General features: G+C 32.7%; 1 protein-coding gene across 2 annotated transcripts in view; it reads right to left on the reverse strand.

Moving 5' to 3' along the window:
- Positions 1-248: 248 nt before the first annotated feature.
- The window catches only part of LOC115222907 (interleukin 17-like protein), a 205,360-nt gene continuing 188,723 nt past the window's right edge, over positions 249-16,885 (reverse strand). The window contains exons 1-2 of one of the 2 annotated variants that reach the window (XM_029793334.2): positions 2,408-2,509; positions 249-1,178 (exon numbers count right to left, since the gene is read on the reverse strand). In XM_029793334.2, coding sequence (XP_029649194.1) covers positions 657-1,178; positions 2,408-2,419 — 534 coding nt within the window. In that variant the 5' untranslated portion in view covers positions 2,420-2,509 and the 3' untranslated portion in view covers positions 249-656. Of the gene's footprint in view, positions 1,179-2,407; positions 2,510-16,885 lie in introns of those variants that run through there. The other variant, XM_036504868.1, reaches the window with a different exon arrangement.

The raw sequence follows: 16,885 nt of genomic DNA on the forward strand, positions 1-16,885 counted from the left end.
AAAATTGGTGAATTTGCTGAATTCTTTTCTTGAGAACACATTCTTCGTGGTAAATGGCGAGTTTGACGTCTACTTCTAGCATACAGGCTGTCCACTATTAGTGGTCATTCCTCTAAATTTGTACATATATATATATATATATATATATATATAATATATATATATATATATATATATATATATATATATATATATATATATATATATACATGTATATATATGTACATACATAGAACTGAATTGCTGTAGCGTAGTGTGTGTAGGCTTTGTTTTCTTACACTACATTGCATGTGATGAATTGTTAAGAAAGTAATATCTTGTATTATGAAATTTAGTCTTGATTTCTAGGTACTCATGATGTATGTCCATGAACTTATACGAGACACAGGACTGTAAATTATCTCAGAGTTGGCACGCGTAATGTCATATCACACAGCCTTGAGGCAAATTCGTTCTCGAGTTGAATTCCACATCCACGAGTGATGTGGTGGAGTTTCAAAAGAAGACAGATGTAGACATTCATATACATATAGTGTGATATTTGTGTGTGCATACATTGTAATAACCACATGGTGTTCTCGTTGCTCATTGTTCATAAGGTAATGAATAACTTTCGCGTTACACACAGTTCGTGTGAAATATGGCTGTTTTTACGTCTACTCTACGTTGTCCTTTACTTTAAAAACAGCATTATGCCTTCGTGCACAAACACAGGCCGTTGCTACATCAATCACACTTGGTTTATAAACATACCATCCATTAATACATTCACCTGTACGTTTGAGGACAGTCATTTTACTGTATAGTGTAGTACAGCGATGATTTTTATCAGAGTCTAAACACGTTTTGCAGCGGCACACAACTTCGGTAAATGTTGGCGGAAAATACGTCGAGTTATGGATAATGTTCAGAGACCATGGACAGGTTGAGCGGTTACCGATGTCAGTGGATAAACCAGCAGATGTAGGGTGAGTTTTATTTTCGTCGGTCATTAGTGCTTCACTACTTTCAGTTGGAGCCATTTCGGCGGGTAGAAAAAAGTTATTACTATTGACTTCACTCGGAAGACTCTTAAAACGAACTTGCAAGTTGGTTGGAATTTTACATTGGGTCGGAATTGATGCTGAGGATACAATCACGAGGTAGTTGAAGAAGAGGATTACAATCTGGACGAGAACCTGTTAATATACAAAATATTTTAGTCAAATGATATATAGAAGATAACGTAAAATATATATTTAAAATATGTTTAGCATTTGAACAATAGAGATGTGTGCTTCAGACAAGAAAAAACGAATGCAAGAGAAATAACACGGAAATACATTAAAGAGTGTTCTGTGAAGCGACATATTTGTACGTGTGTCTGAGGGGAGGTCGTACACTAGAGATGTCATACTATAAATAAATAAATATAAATAAACTGCTTAAGATTTGGACTAAACAAGTGAGATTGCTTTCTTTGCCAATTAATTTATACGTTGACGCGGTTAAGCTATAATTTTTTAATCGTATATATGTCGATTTATTGTTGAAAGATACATGGACAAACCTAATTTGTTTAATGTAAATGTTCAATATACCAATAACTTTTCATAAAATTCGAGATGCATGCCATATACAGCATAAGGTACTTAGTGCCAACAAATGTAAAATGGCAAATGTAAAAAGAAAAAAACGTATTTCATAACAGTTATGTCGTGCAGAAAAAACAACAAATACTCAATGACTAATGTTATTTTGATAATACGAGAGGAAACTGCAGTAAGTTTTGTTTTTAAGTGCTGCATACGCTTCACCCTACTTGCCTAACTGGTATGGGCGGAATTCTTAAGTGGCGTGCACGTTAGTCGTTAAAGTTTGCAAAGTTAAATTATATGCGAATTATTGAGAGGCAACGACTGCATGTAAGACTATAGTTGAGTGAATGTCAAAGTGTTTTATGTAGAGTATCAAATGCCTGACTTGCAGCAACCAAAAGAAAAAATATATCAGAAGCTCTATGAGTAAAAGGAAGCTAATAATTTTAGCAAGAAAGGGAGATTGAAAAATTCACCATGATATTATTTGTAGATCCTATCTATACTTGCTTGTATGACGTGTATATTCTCTGTTTAAAAGTTAGGAAAGTATAAGCTTTAAATGATAGTATAAGAAAAATGTATTTAAAATAATATGCTGAATACTATAGCATTCAAATAACATATGAATCTTAAACTACTAATAATTTACAGGTAGGTACATATGCAACGATGCACAATGAAGTCGAATCGATCTATGGGAATTTGTCAAAGTGACACTTCAAACTATTTCGTCAAGAAGTAAACATACAAACACATACATAAATAATAACATTTATAATTACATACAAAAATACATCAGATATTATCATTCATTTAAATGTACTTACTTTTGTTATCATTATACCGAGTTAACTTGGAAATGTGATTATAAACTATTTTGCTTCTGAGCTCGATGTGATCAAATTTTGATAATGATTCTTAGTTGCCTGGGTTTACTTATATATAATATGTAGTACCGGTAATGTAATTTCCGCGTAAGCACCAAGCGAATAAATAAGTTTTATTGATATAATAACACGGAACTAATATGAATACGGAAATTTCCATAACCGGTGACGTTAGTATAACACTTATCGAAAAATTGGCTTCTGTTGCCCTATATTGTTACTATTCTGTACAATGCGTAGGAGAGAACTCAAGTAAGCAGGACATGTTTACATCTATGTACCATTTTCATAAATACATAACCAATGTGGGGGTGATAAATGTCATTATTCGTTGATGGCGCTGACTGTTCTAACTCTTGATGTTCAAATGTAGTTGAAGTAGGCTTTATTTAGAATTCCTTGAAAATTGGAATTTTGGGGAAGGACTTGACCTTGATAATTGTTTGCGTGTTTGTTTTGTGGAATTATATGCATTCCATTTGAGCTTTCTATAGAACTTGCAAATAGTGTTCCTATTGTCAATGACAATTGAAATACATTCTTTCTGTACTTTTACGGGATTTCTTCTTGCACTTTAATGTTCATCGTTATTGTTTTATCTTTTTGTAAATTAACCTTTTACTTGCATTGTGTATCATTGAGATCATATATCATACATGATACATATTCCTAATTTTTTTATACGACTAGATTAAATTAGGACTTAATAAAAGGGAAGCTTTATATTACTCAACAATTCTGAAAAGGAGTAGGAACCTTTAGGACAAACTTATGAAGATACTTTGGAAAGTTTAAAGGGTTAAAAAATGAGTTATATTCGTATAATGATATCTTAAACTTATAAAGCCACAACGTTGCCTTATAGATTAGCTTTACATTTCAAAGACAAGAAAAATAAATTATCTGCAAATAATCGTTGACACACCTTTCAAATGATATTATTTTACAGATTTTTCTAATTTAAATTACGCAGCCAACAGTATAGCACAAAGTAAATTCCTCAGTTAAAGGCTTCTTCCTATTAGAGTAATTCCTAATGATATTTTTTAACTATATTCGAGGCGGCGAGCTGGCAGACACGTTAGCGCCCCGGGCAAAATGTTTAGGGGTATTTCGTCCGCCGCTGCGTTCTGAGTTCAAATTCCGCCGAGGTCGACTTTGCTTTTCATCTTTTCGGGGTCGATAAATTAAGTACTAGTTGCGTACTGGAGTCGATCTAATCGAATGGCCCCTTCCCCCCAAATTCGGGTCTTGTGCCTAGAGCAGAAAAGAATATTTTTTAACTAACTTATTCTCCCATGCGTAATGTAATTTTTGCATTCCTCATAGTTAATTTACTTCCACTAACAGGTGATTTATTTACGTATATATATATATATATATATATATAATATATATATATATATATATATATATATATATATATATATATATATATATATATATCTGTGTGTGTGTGTGAGTGAGTGTGTGTGTGGTGATTGTATATTTTACAAGCACATATATTGCTAGAAATAAAAGATAAATCAATTGTAACTGCGTAAGAGCACGTTTATATAGACTGACGCGGTAGATAACTGCCCCACTGACAGGGTAGATAACTACAAAGCTAGAACACTGGGCTGCCCAGTTTAATCTCAATGAGAATTCTCAACAATGTGTTTCCATTGCTTCCACGGAATAGCTAATTATATCCGCTAGTATATGTATTTGCAAATATATTTATGGCTGATTTAGCGAATATGCCAAATCGTATAATATGAAATTGATATGGCCAGCTTGGCGCATAATAAACCCTTCAGACAAACTTTAGCCATCACTGATTGTAACTGTATGTGCGACACATATATTGCTAGAAATAAGAGTTAAACCACCTGTAACAGCATAATAGCAATATATGTGCTTGTAGCATATACAGTCACAATTAGTGATGACTAAATTTTGCCTATATTACGATTTATATTGCGCTCAACTGCCAACATTAATTTTATGCGACATATATCAGAAAATGCAAGGAATCGCAAAGGTAAATAAAGACTACATGTGTATTAAAGCTAAACTTTGTGTCTCACATAACTCGTAATACACACAAAAAGTTTAGCTAACCCTCAGGTCCAATAACGGTCGGTTGTTTGCATCGTCACATGGAAAAGCATGAATAATTCTCTAATTTTGATACTCTAAAATGGTAGATGGATATAGCTTATCGAATATAGGCAAGCGCACTAAATAGGAAAAAAGGGTGTCAATTTACAGATGTCAATTAATTGGGTAACAATGAGTCTAGCTATGAGGGAACGGGAGGTTCTGTCTCATTTGTCTCTCTTCCCTCTTTCTTCTGTCTCTCTCTTCCTCCATTCTCTCATCAACTGAGGTAGCTCTGTATTACCTCCACTGCAAGCTATGCATCACCTCCACCTATTTGTGTCTCTCTATTCATAGTTTAACTTATCATCTGACAAATTGCCACCTCTCTTAATACTGTTCCCACTTTAGATAAAATATTTTTGTCTTCCAATTATTAGGAGACCTTGCCGGTGCTGGTGCCTCGTAAAAAGCATCTACTGCAGTCTGTAAAGTGGTTGGCATTAGGAAGGACATCCAGTGGTAGAAACCATCCCAAAGCAATCAATAACGCTTGATAGTGTCTTCTAACTTGCCAGCCGTTGTCAAACCATGTCAGAATCGAAGGAGTATTTTAAGTGATGATAATGATGATGATAATTTGTATAGCTATGTTAGTATATGTGTGTGTATTTATGTGCATTTTCATATATGTATGCATATGCTTAAATATATAGAGGATAGCTATCTATGTGCACACAAACACACAAAAATGTGCATGTGTGTGTGTGTGTGTGTGTGTGTATATATATATATACACATATATATATATATATATATATATATATATATACACTTCTATGATACGCTGTTTCAACTCTTCTTTTACAGTCCCAAATTCTTTCTCTTTGACTAAGTATTTTTTCTACAAGGAAGACTTGTTTAATTTCCAGGCTTCTATTCTACTCAAATCTTGTCTTAAAGTTTTCACTTTATTTTATAGTCCCCTTTTCCACATTTTCTCGTTTTAACCTTTCCCTGTGAGATATCTAATTTTATAGTGACTACTATTCCTCCTGCCTAGATCAATAAGTTAATGTTTCCTATATTTTAGTATCTATCTTACTGATAACAGAATCTACTTTTCTAGTAATTTCTAGCAGCTTCCTTCCGTTGGTGCCTTTTAATACTGGCAGTCTTTTTCTTACTTCTTTACTCATTACTCCCTACAACTCATCTAAAATCTTCTGATCTTCCTCACTTAAATCATCTAAGTCGTTGGTGGTTGTTGTCACTTCCTTATTGGTAGCGCTATTATTATTTATTTTTTCTTTATGTTTTTCTTTGTTTTGAGCTGTATCTCTCATGTTTTTTGTCTTTCCTACTGCCTGGTCTTTATTTTCTAGTTCTCTTGTGATCTCTTCCACCTCCGATTCTGTCATCTACTTTCTTCTTTTAATAGCATTAGTTTGATCTGCTAAACTTTGCTCAGTCACTTTAAACATACCCTTCTCTACCCAAAGTGTTAACATCCGTTTTCAATAGCCCCTTCTTCTAAGTTCACTTTTAGGATTTTTAGATGTTCTAATGGTTCTTTTTAGATTTTTTAAGCTTTATTATTATTATTGTTGTTGTTGTTGTTGTTGCTGTTGTTGTTGTTATTATTATCTATTGACTTTACACAGCTTCTGACGCTGGAGATGGACTACGGTGCCAGCTGCTTACTATCAGCAAACTAAGGTAACACCCTTTATGTTTCGAGCACCATCCGTTGTTCCAAGCAGTGGTGTTTTCTACAAGTGCTCCACCCTTATTGCAGTCCCTATTTATTCCATATATTTCTCAAGATTTTTACTCACTGTTTACAGGACTCCGACAATTATTGGTACTACTACCACCTTTTTCATCGGCCACAACTGCTTCACCCACCAAGCTAACCTGTCATATCTATCAACTTTTCTTTCCTCCTTATCCCATACCTTGTCTGCTGGGCATGCTATATCTATGATCCAGCATCATTTGTTTTCTTTTTTCTTTATTATTATTATTATTATTATTATTATTATTATTATTATTATTATTATTATCATTATTATTATTATTATTATTATTATTATTATTATTATTATTATTATTATTATTATATTATTATTATTATTATTCAGTAGTTTTATTGTTATAACGTGCATTCACTTCATTACCGAGCACAGCTCTGTGTGCCTTGGGTATGTGCTGTGATTCACTCTGATGCTCTGAAGGTTACTGTATTGAAAGTGTTTGCGTAGAATGTGTGCAGTGCCCAGTAGTGTAATTTTCTGTATATTATATATATTTGTAAGCGCTGGTGTTTTTGCTATGCATTTGTCTATTTTTTTTATCATACCTAATGCGCCTACTATGATAGGAATTGTTTCTGTTTTTAGATTCCACATTCGAGTTACCTCGATTTCCAGGTCTTTGTATTTTGAAAGTTTCTCCATTTCTTTTAGAGAAAGTTGTCATCTGCTGGTATTGATACACCAATTAGAAAGCGTTATTATTATTATTATTATTATTATTATTATTATTATTATTATTTTTATTATTATTATTATTATTAATATTATTATTATTATTATTATTATTATTATTATTTTTATTATTATTATTATTATTATTATTATTATTATTATTATTATTATTATTATTATTATTGAGTGAGAGAGCAGTTCATGCCATCAAAGTGACACTGGGGTAAAATATACGAAGCCCAATATACCCATCATGACTACCCGTCTGATAAAGGTACACCAGGCACATGCATCACAACCACATGTGCGCGACATGGTGATCTCATATCAAGATAAACAGCACATGACCTTGCAGGTGGGGCCCAGTTAGAATTTTCTTCTGGTCGAGTAACCCATCCCGCTCAAAAGGTCCCTAAATAAGGGTTGTTTAAGGATGTTAAACGAAACACCCATGTGCCCAGAGGTGAATTATTCAAACCTCAAAGAATCTCTCTCAACACACGGCTATATATCTACTCGTGATCAGAGATGCACATATCGTCAGCCAATATAGGACATGCTCAGCTGGTGAAGGTCAAACAACTGACAAGTAAATCTGTGCTATTGAGCAGAATATTTGCTGTAGCCCATCTTCTATACCAAGACAAAACAATGTACACTTCCAATCAGTTAAGATCAGAAGTTTGTCTATATTTGAACCATTTCTTATTTTGATTATAATATTAATGGATTGTACTAGCATTGTGTATATTAACTAATTTTAAAGTATTGTATAATTTAAGTATTGTTTTTAGTTTTCACTTAATGCATATTTAATAACTTATATATATATATATATATATATATATATATATATATATATATATTATATATATATATATATATACTAATAAAAAGGGTTCAGCAAAGATTTGCTTCACCATACACCGAAGTTTAGAAATAGCAGCCAAAAATCTTAGCTATTTCTCCTACTTTAAAAGGCGGTCTCCCGGAGAAACCATAATACTTGAAGATAATTCACACAAGCAGAGAGTAAAGCAACGGAAATCAATCAATATCTGGTTATCCATGGACGCGCGTTTCTGAATTAGGTTTTGCATAAAGAATATAAAAATTATACTTTACTAACCATATTCTTCTGCAGATTTTTTTCCTGTAGTAGTTTACTTGAAGACACACGTGGGCGGGCAGGGGAAGCTAAACGAACCTCATTCATATTTTGAATTCGGCGGTGCTAACATTGAAATAGATCTATCTAATACCGTCAGGTGGAAAAATTTGTTCAACTATTCTAGTACCTTCGAATTATCGTGGAAAGCCAAGCCGATGAAGAATATGGTTAGTAAAGTATAATTTTATATTCTTTATGCAAAACCTAATTCAGAAACGCGCGTCCATGGATAACCAGATATTGATTGATTTTCGTTGCTTTACTCTCTGCTTGTGTGAATTATCTTCAAGTATTTTGGTTTCTTCGGAAGACCCCCTTTTAAAGTAGAAGAAATAGCAAAGATTTTTAGCTTCTATTTCTAAACTTCGGTGTGTGGTGAAGCAAATCTTTGCTGAACCCTTTTTATTAGTATTACTTAAACTTACCGTGAAATGGTCCTTTTTTCATACCGAATTCTACTTGGTGAAATTATATATATATATTATATATATATATATATATATATACATATATACGGGTGTGTGTGATTGTGTATAGAAGAATATATTAATAAAAGGAATTCCAACCTTGTCAGATTTTCACGTTTTATTTACAATCTTATAATGATATAATATAAGATAATATAATAAAATAAAATAAAATAAAATAATAGAATGTTAAATGTTCATTCTGATTGAACTAGTACTTTCATGCATTAAATTATGCAATCTTCAGGTTCATGTAGTAGTGGTGACAGTCATGCTTCACAATTTTTGACTGTAGCGAGATGGTTAAATCTGTGCCTTAAATACACCTGTGTAGGCTCCAGGTTACTAGGTTTTGCAAACTGTATTCTGACCAATCAGTGTGTAGCATCACTCAATTACTTAAGCTGATTGGTTTAGGCGTCACGCTTTGTTGAACATGTCAAGAATCCTGTATCTTTATTTTGGCCGAGGCAGCAATTGGGCTATTTTTAGAAATGTTGTAAATAGCCTTTGTCAGGGATTTTTATATTTCAATTGTCATTATCTTCATTGCCACCACCATCACCACTAGCAACAATAATTAAGGTGCTGATAATGATGATGATGACAATTGAAATATAAAAATCCCTGACAAAGGCTATTTACAACATTTCTAAAAATAGCCCAACAATTGTTGCCTCGGCCAAAATAAAGATACAGGACTCTTGACATGTTCAACAAAGCGTGACGCCTAAACCAATCAGCTTAGATAATTGAGTGATGCTACACACTGATTGGTCAGAATACAGTTTGCAAAACCTAGCAATCTGGAGCCTACACAGGTGTATTTAAGGCACAGATTTAACCATCTCGCTACAGTCAAAAATTGTGAAGCATGACTGTCACCACTACTACATGAACCTGAAGATTGCATAATTTAATGCATGTAAGTACTAGTTCAATCAGAATGAACATTTAACATTCTATTATTTTATTTTATTTTATTATATTATATTATCTTATATTATATCATTATAAGATTGTAAATAAAACGTGAAAATCAGACAAGGTTGGAATTCCTTTTATTAATATATATATATATATATATATTTACTATAATCATTTCTTAAATATAGCCACGAAACACGTGTCGTTATTCTACCAAATATATACGTTTTTATTATTATTTTGCAATTTACTTAATCATCGGTATATTATTAGTTTATTTTTAATATTTCTATTATATGTAATTTTCTAGATGGTGTAATTTAATTGTTCATTTTGAATTGATAAAAGGTGGTTTTTTTTACTAATTTTTATATATATATTATATTTTGTGAAATTTGCTTTAGTATTTCTAAATTGAATTTTTCCCTGTAACTTAGGAATAATATTCCCTCAAATTATTATTATTATCATTATTATTATTATTATTATTATTATTATTATTATATATATATATATATATATATATATATATATATATATATATATAAATATAATTCATAAATGAGGGCAAAGGAAAAAAAAATTCTAATGCCAAATATACGGAAAAATTGGACATATTGTCCATTAACCATATAATTTTTTCACAGTACGCACGCCACTCGAAAAAAGGCTGACAGAAATTTCTAAAAAATTCCATCATTACCATATCGGGCCGATTTCAGAGTTAGCTACTAAGAGCCCTCTCTTCATCAGTGATACATGTGGCAAAAGAAATAAATGAGATACGTACTCATACCCATTGAAGAAGCAAATACTAAGTCATGGGCACAACTAAGTATCCCAAATACATCCAAAATAGAAATACTCCAGCCCATTCGAGGCACGTGCGATTTGAAGTGGCGTGCGTACTGTGAAAAAATTATATGGTTAATGGACAATATGTCCAATTTTTCGGCATATTTGGCATTAGAATTTTTTTTCCTTTGCCCTCATTTATGAATCATTTATAAATTTAACCGTTAAAGGTATTTTTTAATATGCTGGCCATTGATAACATTTTTTTCGAGAAAATATTATTTCTCGAAAAGAATTTTATCCTCACATTTGATATAAATTTAAGCGTTCACTTCCGAACTAACTAACTCACTCTGTGAGAGCCTCAGTTCAAATCGCACGTGCCTCGAATGGGCTGGAGTATTTCTATTTTGGATGTATTTGGGGTACTTAGTTGTGCCCACGACTTAGTATTTGCTTCTTCAATGGGTATGAGTACGTATCTCATTTATTTCTTTTGCCACATGTATCATTGATGAAGAGAGGGCTCTTAGTAGCTAACTCTGAAATCGGCCCGATATGGTAATAATGGAATTTTTAAGAAATTTCTGTCAGCCTTTTTTCGAGTGGCGTGCGTACTGTGAAAAAATTATATGGTTAATGGACAATATGTCCAATTTTTCGGCATATTTGGCATTAGAATTTTTTTTTCCTTTGCCCTCATTTATGAATTATTTATAAATTTAACCGTTAAAGGTATTTTTTAATATGCTGGCCATTGATAAAATTTTTTTCGAGAAAATATTTTTTTTCGAAAAGAATTTTATCCTCACATTTGATATATATATATATATAATATATATATATAATATATATATATAATATATATATATATATATACACGCATTCATACATACATACATACATACATACATACATACATACATACATACATACATACATACATACATACATACATACACACATATATACATACATACATACATACATACATACATACATGCATTCATGTATATATATATATATATATATATACACGCATTCATACATACATACATGCATACATACATGTGTGTGTAGGTATTTATACATTCTTTCTCAGCAGTGTGTTAGCACAATAAATTGACGTAGTACAATACTTAACGTAGTACAATACTTGACGTATAAAACGTTTTATTTTTCAGCACCACAGACTTTATTTATTGACATCCATCCTTTATTTATTGACATCATTTATTGACATCCATCCTGCATCTCTGAAACAAAAGTCCGGCTGACTAATTATCGCCATTCATTAAATCACTCTAAGTACTTATCTTAAGACAGTGTTCTTCGGGATTTTTTCGTTTTACTATGTATTTAGCATAACAGACATATCCTTTAACTATTTCTTTTACGGATTCACTGGTTGGATAAGGATTTCCATCTTTTAATATTTAACAACTTATGACGCATCTTCGATTGACGTTACCCGGTACTTGTTGCTTCCTGACAAAATACAGATTTCTATATTATGGCATAACCACAAAAAGTAGAATTGACTGATGCCATCCATTATCTATTTGCTATTCATTTTGCCAATCCTGAGTTGATAAAAAAATGACTATTTCTTGGTCCAAAATCGAAATCAAAGTCCGTTAGGTAATTGAAGAAATGTATATCGCTAGCTGTTTACGGGTTACTTATACTTATAAAACACTTTAAAGAACATGTCTGTTCTGTATGTTTATTGGTACATTATTTTATGATGTCAACGCGATCTACTATTGTACGATCTTTGAATGTGATCCCGTTGTTTTTAATGTTTAACGTTGAATCAGCTGTTATCAATTAGACTTAGAGTCATTGTCATCAAAGCCTTGGTAATCCTTACTTATTTTCATTTGTAGTATATCTGGGACTACGTATTTCAGTATGTCTTAGCTTTTAAAGGCTAATGTTTTTGAAACTGAGAGATATGGCAAATCTTTTTAGCAAGTCAAGCACTAACGAGATGCTATGAGATTGGTTCCTAAGTAACAACGTAACTGTATTTTCCCTTAATCACATAAGTGCATTTGAAGTTTAAGTTACTACGTCATTAGATATTATTTTATGTTGTAAGCGTGGAGGCGCAATGGCCCAGTGGTTAGGGCAGCGGACTCGCGGTTGGAGGATTGCGGTTTCGATTCTCAGACCGGACGTTGTTTGTGTTTATTGAGCGAAAACACCTAAAAGTTCCACGAGGCTTCGGCAGGGCTGGTGGTGACCCCTGTTGTACTCTTTTACCACAACTTTCTCTCATTCTCTCTTCCTATTTATTGCGATGGACTGGCGTCCCGTCCAGCTGGGGGGAACACATACGCCACGGAAACCGGGATACCGGACCCATGAGCCTGACTAGGCTTGAAAACGGCGACATTTATCGCTATGTTGTAAGGTAGCGAGATGGTAGAAAAAATTGCTAAGCGGCATATCATCCGCCTTTACGTTGTAAGTTCAAATTACGTAAAGGTCGGCTTTGTGTTTCATCCTTTGGCGTCGATAAAATAAGAAGATAAGCACTGAGAGTGTGGTGTCGATATAACTAACTTACTCACTCTTGCGAACTTGCTGGCCTTGTGCCAACATTTGAAGCCAATATTGTTATATATTGTATACACAGGGTCGAATTATTTTATTTGGATAAGTTACCATGTTATTAAATACTATTATTGTATATTTGATGTGCCTCTGTATTCGCGTTATTAGATGTTACATCTTATCTAATAATGGGTTGTATGCATGATATGTAGTTATTACAAACTTCATGGATATTATGTTCGGAATCGTGTGAAATAAAATACATTATATTCTTTTACTTGTGTCAGTCTTTTACTTGTATCAGTCTTTTTACTTGTGTCAGTCCTTTACTTGAACAGCGTCCATGCTGGGGCACCACATTGATCTGTTTAGTCGAACAAATCGACACCAATATTTTTTTAGCCTGGTACTTATTCTATCGATCTCCTATGTCGAACTTCTAAGTTCGACATTAAAGCGTCAACGAATCAGCTTGTTTTGAAGAAATGTGGGGACAAACTCAAAGGCACGAATACACACCAAAATAAATACATATGTATATACGAACAGGTTCCACGCGGGTTCTGTCTACCAAATTCGCCCAAAAGGCATTGGTTGGCTTGGGGCTATAGTAGAAAACACTTGTCGAACGTTACACGTAATGGGGCTGAACTTGAAAGCCCATAGTTTCCAAGTAAACATAACAGCACAATCACGCATACAATTGTATTGTGAAATTTTTTTATATGCAATAAATTTTACAAATTTTTCTTGTCATATTACTGTAGATTTTTGAAATACCATCTTTTCATAAATATATTCTTCTCAGTAAATTCTCTGTATGTGTAAAAGACATTACTAAGTACCTAAAAGCTTGACATATTTCATAACAAGAGTGGATGGAAATGCGCAGAGATATCTTTTTAACAGTGCTGTTTAAAATGCTTATGCAATTTTGGCAATTGGATAAAGTACATACTGACTCAATGGGTTTTCAAAACGGTGAAAGAGAGAGGGACAGAGAGAAAGAAAGAGAAAGAGAGAAAGAGAAAGAGAGACAAGGTAAAAGAGGGAAAAAGGAAATGAAAGGAAGAGTGAGAGATAATTGTGAATGTTGTAAGTTGATAGTTTCATCGTGATCACCGAATTCTTGGATTAGACTTTATAAGCATCAATATAAATATATTACTTTATTACACACACACACACACACACATACACACACACACACACACACAAAAATAAAGTTAAAATCACGATATTTGAAAAGAATTTGGAGTGTCTATTCATATAATATGAGTAACTTTTAAATGCAAATATTATAAGCCTACATTACATATGTAATTGGTTTTCTGCGAATACATAAATAATTAAGCGCACCGCATTCCTTTTAAGTTGTTAAAAGAATGAGATATGAATTGTGCAGGGCAGCTTGAAAAGTTTCATAGTATTATCTAGTCACCACAAAAAGCTTCTCATTTCCTAATTTTGATTTCGTCTTGTGATAATTTTCTCTGGTTGTGTTTTATTTATTTTTTCTCTCTGCTATTCCCATTTTATGTAGCCTTCTATTTTCTATGTCAACTGGAGAAAAAAGTTCTTTTTGTCCTACAAATTGCTTCTTTTCTAGTGATTTTGAATTTGCTTTACAAAAATTTAAACTTGAAATTCAATTCCACCAAGGATTACATGTATGTATACGACGAATTTTCACACAGTTTCAGTTAACCAAATTCATTACTAGACATTATTCGGTCTGGTGCTATAGTTACTTTCCTAAGGTGTCGCGCAGTGGACTGAACACAAACTCACATACTTATGTAGCGAAATTCTTCTCCACACTAATATGCCTTCGCTTGTAGGAAAGAATCAGAATATGTTTATAATGACATTACTATGCCACTACATTATTGTTTTTACAAAGTTAAAAAATAAAACAGGCAATCTCAATAGTTTAGTGTTTTACTAAAATTTTGCGATACTATATCTCATATAATGAGCAACTTCCTTATATTACAGAAAAATATTTTGTCAAAGTACGGCTATTTCCTTCCGCGTTCACAGTTATAATGCCTCTACTTACACTCCTGTTTGACATATATTTATTTGTGTATTGTTTCTCTCGCGGCCTTTCTCTACTATTAATAACATTTATCCTCTCTCCTCTTGACTAAAACATCGATAAATATATAATAAATACACTTTGTATTTTCTTTTTTTAGATTAGTTGATTTTGCTCTTTATCTCACAATGAATAATGAACACTATAAGACCATCATTATTGTTATGCGTTCATACATACAACCACACACACGCGCATGCACGGACACACATAGATACATAAACATACACAAACATGCATACATACACAAATACACGCAAAAACCCTTGTTGATGTTGAAATTTCAATGAAGGAGTCTAGGTTAGAAACCGGATCTTTCTCCCTTGGCGAGAAATCTTGAAGTAAAACTGAATAAAGACATACATACATACATACATACATACATACATACATGCATACATACATACATACATACATACATACATACATACATACGGACAAAGGGGCAGATGTATGTACCATCATAGAGGTCAGCTGTCTTGCAGATATAAATATATCTTTGAAGATCAAAGAAAAAGATGATATCTATGGACAACTACTTCGAAACCTCCAGCTTTTCTATCCAGACTACGAATTCTTAGTCATAGCAATAATAATTGGAACACTAGGTTTTGTTAGTAAACATTTAAAGGAGAATCTGGATGAAATGGGATTTTCAGAAAGAGAAATCGACTGGCTGATTCACATATTGCAAGTGGAATCTGTGAGTGGAACAGTAAAAATATGCAAGATTTTTCTCAAATCCGAAATGTGAATTTGTCTATGTTAACTACATCCCAAAGATAAAGCTTTGTAACTTTGTTGGAAACCTACTTGGCTCCCTCCTCAGTGGAACATTTATAATAATTAAAAAAGAAAGAGGCATACACACATACATACATACATACATACATACATACATACATACATACATACATACATACATATATATATATATATATATAATATATATATATATATATATATATATATATAGTTAATCCAAACATGAAACCACAAAGAGAAAACACAGCAACGCGAGGACGTGGAACAAGTATGGTGTGATTGGACGCTCAGGAAAGGAAAAAAAGAAGGAAGATTTAACATTTCGAGCGGAGCTCTTCGTTAGAAACATAGGAAAAGGAAAGATCCAAGGAAGGGAAGACGGAGGAAAAAAAATCGCCAACGGTACACACGCGGTCACATTTTGAATATATATATATACACACATACACACACGTACACACACATATATATAGGTACGTATGTTGAAGCACCAGATCAGTGCGGTATTATCTGTAGAACTCAAAGTAAGGTGAATAAAATCAAAATAAGCAACAGAGGTGATGCAGTACGACAGTTTCAAGCGGTTCCATTTAGTTGAAGAATGCAATCATTACATCAATTTAAATGCAGGGCTATTCTCAGCTGCATAAATAAATAAATAAATGAATAATATTAATGGACACTTTGATATAATTTTACTCGTATATTATATACTTATATTAATGTGTCCAACTGATTAAAAAATTCTATTTATTTATTTATGCAGCTGAGGGTAGCCATGCATTTAAATTGATGTAATGATTGCATTGTTCAACTAAATGGTGCCGCTTGAAACGGTCGTACTGCATCACCTCTTGATATCCTGTTGCATATTTCGATTACCCACATATTTTGATTATAATTCTAGGAAGGAATTTATAAATATTTCATACATCGCTACGTACGTTTTCACAAAACACATGATTTTGACATGAGAGTTGGTATCCTTGGAATTGGTACAGTATAGTCCGTATTATCCTTGGGCATCCGGTTGATCATTATCATTGATTGGCCTTC

This window comes from Octopus sinensis, linkage group LG1 (assembly GCF_006345805.1).
Source record: "Octopus sinensis linkage group LG1, ASM634580v1, whole genome shotgun sequence".
Taxonomy (NCBI): Eukaryota; Metazoa; Mollusca; class Cephalopoda; order Octopoda; family Octopodidae; genus Octopus; species Octopus sinensis.